Source organism: Olea europaea, unplaced genomic scaffold, assembly GCF_002742605.1.
Source record: "Olea europaea var. sylvestris unplaced genomic scaffold, O_europaea_v1 scaffold1632, whole genome shotgun sequence".
Taxonomy (NCBI): domain Eukaryota; kingdom Viridiplantae; phylum Streptophyta; class Magnoliopsida; order Lamiales; family Oleaceae; genus Olea; species Olea europaea.
Genome location: NW_019233965.1, coordinates 67648 through 74189, shown reverse-complemented (window position 1 = coordinate 74189; position 6542 = coordinate 67648). Strand labels below are relative to the sequence as shown.

Here is a 6542-nt window from a genome sequence, read left to right as displayed (position 1 = left end):
CTGTACAAGAAAATATTCATATTGATTAATAGAATTAAAAATCAATTACAAAAGAAAAGGAAATTTTGACCGCCATTAGGGTAAAGTATATTGTTTGTAATGACAATTTTAGTAAGCTGTACTACACTTCATAACGTAAAAAGTAATGATATTTATCATCATAATAATAAAATAAAGATGATGTGATTACTTATTTTTCCTTACATTTCTCTCTCTCTCTCTCTCTTCCCCTTCCCCCTCTCTTTCATAAAAATTGAACTGTCAAATCACATTTCTTCATATAGATCATCGCATCATCGATGTTCAATATCATCATTCTAACGTAAATTTGCGTACAAGACATTTTTCTTACTAATTACTTGTTTCGTACACACACGTATTGAATTGTTTTCGCTTATTAAGTAATACTCAATTAACATAATTAACCACACGTCAAATTTTCTTTCCTTTTAGTCGAGATAAGGTTATTTTGGCCTACTCATCTCAAGATGAATGTAGACTTCGACTTTGTCAAATTTTCTCTCTATATTTTAGCAAAGTTCAACAATTAAGGTCTTTATATTTTAAAGTTATATTTTCTCACAAGCCAAAACAAAATATTATAAAACTCATAACATATTATAAAACTCATATACACACACACATCATTCTCATAGACTTATTTTTTTGTTCTGTTAAATTTGTCCAACCAACATACCAAGCTTGAAAATAAATCTAGATAGTTAGTGAATTTCTAACTAGTAAAAGAATGTAATACAATAAATTTACACAAAATGCAAAAAATGCTAGAAAATAAAAGCTTAATAAGTGGTAGGTTGCATACTTACACTCAAAGCAACTATACTTTTTCCAATGTTCAAAAGACCCAATTCTTTAGAACCAAAAAAGAAAAAAGAAAAATGGCCATTATTCTTGCAACATTTCACCAAAAAAATAAAATAATAATAATAAAATAAACTATAGCAAAAGATCACATTTCCTTATACCCAAAAAGAGGAAACAAGAATTTTTAAAAGATGTCTATGTTATTTAAATTTAGATTAGGCAACTTAGAAAAAAATGTTTTAACTTTTACATAAAATAGAGCCTGTTTGGGAGTGATTTTTAGAATTGATTTTTTAACAGTTAGGAGAAAAGTGGAGTCCACCTGTGATAGAAGAAGTCAAATATGACGGCTGGAATAGTGAAATAATGGCCAAAAAATCAAATTTTTTTAGGAAAAAATCACTTCCATACATGCTGATAGCGACTACCAAAACTTACCAACTATACAACCAAAAATATATTCTTTTCTTATTTTTAAATAAAAAGCAACTACCAACTACTGCTTTACCATTACAATAAATTAGTTAGTTAGAATCCTCTTTTCCATGTTTCTTATAAAAAAAATGGGTTTTTTTTTTTAATTTTGTTATGATTTAATGATATATAGGATGATAAGTGATAGAAATTGAAAATTTTATTAAGGCCTTGTTTGATGGTCATTATTTGGCAAAAATAAAGTTTTAAATAGTAATTTTTTAAACAATATGTGGTGAAAAATAGGAAAATTTTTAATTTACGTATAAAATATTTTATTGTGTGAACGTATGGTTGAAAGGGACTGTTTGAGCCACATTATTTTGATAATAATGCATTCTTGAATAGTGTATTGATGAGAAATGTGTGATTAAAAAATAAGGAAATTTTTTTGATCTGCGTGTAATATTATTTTATTAAAGAATGTATTGTTAAAATGATATAAAATTACTGTTTAAAAATATATTTTTTTAAGATAATGTGCCTCAAAAATGCGCATAATAAACTTTTGGATAATGATTGTCAAACAGATTAAAAAAATAATTAAGAAATAAAGGTCAAATCGAAGTTAAACCATAAATCTACACATATTAAACGCTTTATCACGCACTAACTGTAAACGACAGCGACATTTAGTGTACACGCGCGAATAGAACGCGTCATAACAGAACTAGCATGATTCCCCACCATAACAGCGCACAATGTTCCTTTCCTGCATATCAAACCCATGGGTTATTTTTCATTCCGCTAAAATTAATAAAGAAAATTGCAGAAACTATCCTCAACCTATTGTTCGTATACTAATTTGGCACTCAATCATTTGAAAAAGATCATAGTGCTCCTTAACACATGTTTGGTAGGCGATTATAAGTGGGTTTAAATTATAAATAGATAGAAATGAGTATTAATAAATGAATGATATTCCTGATTCTCACAAAAATGTGAGGATAAAAATAGTTTTGAGCCCTCGTTTGATTCATATTCTTTGGCCGTAAAAATGAAAAATATGATTTTTATCCATCACATCAAGCCATCATTTTTTATTTTTTAACCCTTATATAAGTTCCGTAATGACTATATTTTTTATTTTCATTCTTTCAAAAATAGAAAACAAATAGAGCCTACAGATGTCATAAAAGGACAAAAAGTGGTTAAATTTGCTTCAAATTTCTACGTTGACAAAATTGTAAAACGAAATCTAGCATTGCTAAGTTAGGTGTGTGATGGTCAAGAAAATAAGATGATTCAATATATATTTGATTGTTTTGTTTTTTAAGAGTGATTGTGCAAATATAATGAATAATAATAAGACGAAAATTAGCTTGAATGGTTCCAAACATTTGTCCGTCTTGCTTTTTTTGTTCAAACGTTTAAATCTTTATACAAATAGTCAACAACTTTTACATCCTGGAATAATTGATCATTTTGGATGGATTCTGAAAAGAAAAAAAAAATTACCGTTAATTTTACACGAGAATTGTCCTCTGTTTTCAAATTTTTTTTGTACATATAGCCCCTGTTTATCATCATTTAATAAATTAAATAATTTATTACAGTTACATTTTTCACCACACATTCATATAATAAAATATTTTACACATAAAACAATAAAATTTCTTTAAATTTCAACAACACATTCTTCAAAAATATTATTCAAAACTCCATAATTTTTTCAATAATAGGAGACAAACAGGTTCATAGTTTCTAACTTTGACAAAAATAGTGATCATGTTCCTAACCATTTGTTGTCCTCAACCCTTAATAGATTAAAAATAAGTCCTTATTATCTAGAAGGATGCTTCACGTACAAGACAAAGGCTTGGCTCACAAGCCTCTGCCAAGACAGACACAAGGGGGGAGGCCCACGCGATTTTTTTTTTTTTTTTTTTTTAAATGCAAGTTGGATCCATCAACCTGCCTTCTACAGTAAGGGGCCTGTAAGGTCCCTGTATGAATAGTGCCATGTACTAAGGACATTATTCTATTATCTATTCTTAAAATACAAATTTGTGCTTGTCTTTTAATGATCGATATATAAAATGAAAGAAAAGAAAATCTTCCGAAGAAAACCTAACGTCCTCATCTTCTTCATTGGAAAACAAAGTTAGGTCTTGAAAAATAAAATATGTTCATCTTCATAATAATGGTCGTCAAATTGGGGCTGAAGTTCATCCAAAATGATCAACAGTGCCAATAATATAAAGATTTGAGGGCAGTTGTTCCAAGATCTCAAGGTTTGGACTGAAAAATTTTAAGCTGAAGACAAAGATTTCGGGCCATGCATGACAATTTACCATAATAAAATGGTGAAATATGTTTTTCTAATAACTAGAGATCAATTTGCCTATTCCAACAATAGTTTAAGCCCCTGTTTGAGCCACATTTTTACCTCATTAAAATGAAAAATATGATCGTTATCCATCACATCAAGCCACCATTTTTGAATTTTTATTTCTGGTGTGAAGCCTATAAAGACTCTATTTCTCATTCTTATTCTCATTATAATGTGGCTCAAACAGGCTCTAATAAGTGCTTTTTTGATAAAGCTTAAGTTTACAAGAAAGTTGGCCAAACTCAAATTTTAATTACATGTGTAATTGGATTACACAACGTTTATTCACTTCATGTTTCTTAGCAATCACGAACTTATAATTATTTTTATTTTTGCTTTGACGAAAATTTTCATTAATATTTAAAATATATTGTTTCCATAATAGAGTAGATATCTTGAGTATACGTGAAATTAAATTCCTGAGTCTCATTTTTTAAAACTTATTTTTAATTATACATTCTCATAATAAAATAATTATATCCATAAATTTCAAATATTTTCTACTTTTTAACCAGCATTCTTTAAAAAATTATTATTATAAAACCTATTTTTTCAAAAAATAACGTTCAAACAAATATGAAATTATCGAAATGAGAAACGTGCTATCAGAATCTACAGCATATAAAATCACAAAAAGATGCACAGGATTGAATAATTAATTATTTTTACTGCAAATTTTCAATTTAATTTCTCCATTTGTAGAAGTGAAAACGCGTTTTGTTTGAATTTTGACACTGCATTTTTCCATTCCACTCATTGCCGTTGTATATATACGCGTGGAATGATTTAACTACACATTCTTAGCTTGCATTTCCTTCTCCAGAGCCCTCCCTTTCTTTCTTCGCTTTACTGCATTATGCATTTTCAATAGAACAAATATATACATACATACGGAGAAAAAGTTTCGATCCTTTCAAGAAGCATTTTTTTCTCTCTCTAGAAAAAATGGTTCTTGCAAGATTCGGGTTAATCAAGAACGTTGGATTTTTTCTGATTCTTTTTTGTTTACCGTTGATATGTCTTGGGATTCGTTCCTTTCCGAATTCTGGGGTGTCTGAATCGGAATTTAATAGCTTTTTTGGGTTCTCGGAGGCCCCGGACTACCGGAACGGCGTCGACTGTTCGTCGTCGGCGGCGACAATGGAGGGGCAGGTTGTGACGTTATGTGATCCGTCGCTGATTCACGTGGCGATGACTCTTGACTCGGAGTATCTACGCGGGTCGGTGGCGGCGGTGCATTCTGTTCTCCGTCACGCGTCTTGCCCAGAGCAGATTTTCTTCCACTTCATCGCCGCCGAGTTCGACTCAACCAGCCCGCGAGTCCTGTCCCGACTTGTTCGATCCATTTTCCCTTCACTCAACTTCAAAGTCTACATATTTCGTGAAGACACAGTGATCAACTTAATCTCCTCCTCCATCCGGACCGCCCTGGAGAACCCGTTAAACTACGTCCGGAACTATCTGGGCGACATTCTTGATTCATGTGTCAATCGGGTCATCTACTTGGATTCGGATCTTGTCCTGGTTGACGACATTCAAAAGCTCTGGAACACCCCCATCCCCAGATCCAAAGTAATTGGAGCCCCGGAATACTGCCACGCCAATTTCACCACATACTTCACGGACGCATTCTGGTCCGACCCGGTTCTGAGACGGGTGTTCGGGTCAAGAAACCCTTGTTATTTCAACACTGGTGTAATGGTAATGGATTTAGAAAAGTGGCGAAGAGGGAATTACCAGAAGAAAATTGAGAACTGGATGGAACTTCAGAGAAAGAAACGTATATATGAACTGGGTTCATTGCCTCCATTTTTGCTGGTTTTCGGTGGAAATGTGGAGCCCATTGATCACAGATGGAACCAGCATGGATTAGGAGGGGACAATGTGAAAGGATCCTGTAGAGGCCTGCACCCTGGACCGGTGAGCCTATTGCACTGGAGTGGTAAAGGGAAGCCATGGGTGAGGCTTGATGAGAACAAACCCTGTCCGTTGGATCATCTTTGGGCGCCTTATGATTTGTACAAGCCCCATCAGCAGGGGAAATTGAAGGTACAAACATGGCAGCAGCAGCAGTTGGGTTTGGGATTCTCTAGTGGTGGAAGTAGCACAAATTTGATTGAATTGTCCAGTTATTTCATTTGATTTTTTTATTTTTTTATTTTTTTATTTTCACAAAAAAAAATTAATATTGGATTTTCAATTAGGTTTGTACAGATTGATTAATTTGGTGGGGGATACATTTTATGGAATTATTTGGAGTTCCATTGATTTGGAACAATTTTGGGATACATTGGTATTGTATTTACAAAGCAAATTATGAATCTTTATTTGTTTCAACATTGGTTGTATTGAATTCAATATTGTGTTATTCATTTGCTCGTCATTATTATATTTAGCTCAAGACCAGAAAATTATTGTATATTAACATTTATATAAGAGTTCAACAATCGTCCGACTGTATGCAAATTTCGTTGCAAGCTTCATATAATTTCGAATGCATATTTCATTGTAAGTTTCATATACTTTCGGGGAGAAAGGATTTTAATTGATTTTGTTAATTTATTGACTTTAAAGTTTCATTCGATCACTTTAAAATCATGCCATGAGAAGATTACTTGTTTGAATTGGCTTAACGTTTTCCAATATCGTCAATTAAATATTATGTAAATTTGTTACGTTACTTGTACAAAGTAAAGAAAATGTATTTGAAAGTGACTTAACGTCTGCTAATATAATTAATTAAATATCGAGTAACTTGTTGAAGTCACTTTGTAAGTTCTGTTGAACCTATTGAATTGACAGAAATATTAACGTTAAAAAGAAATAAAAAAATCTATAGACTTGTTAATTATAATTGATTTGGTGCAAGTTAATTGGCTTAAAAGTTGGGATTCGAAGATTTACGTGCTTG

At 31.7% G+C, this 6542-nt stretch overlaps 1 protein-coding gene across 1 annotated transcript; it reads left to right on the top strand.

The window, feature by feature from the left end:
• Positions 1-4418: 4418 nt before the first annotated feature.
• On the top strand, positions 4419-5987 carry LOC111377283 (probable galacturonosyltransferase-like 9). Its single transcript, XM_023000358.1, has one exon. The coding sequence runs from the start codon at positions 4577-4579 to the stop codon at positions 5771-5773; it is 1197 nt and encodes a 398-aa protein (XP_022856126.1). The 5' UTR covers positions 4419-4576; the 3' UTR covers positions 5774-5987.
• The last annotated feature ends 555 nt before the right edge of the window (positions 5988-6542 follow it).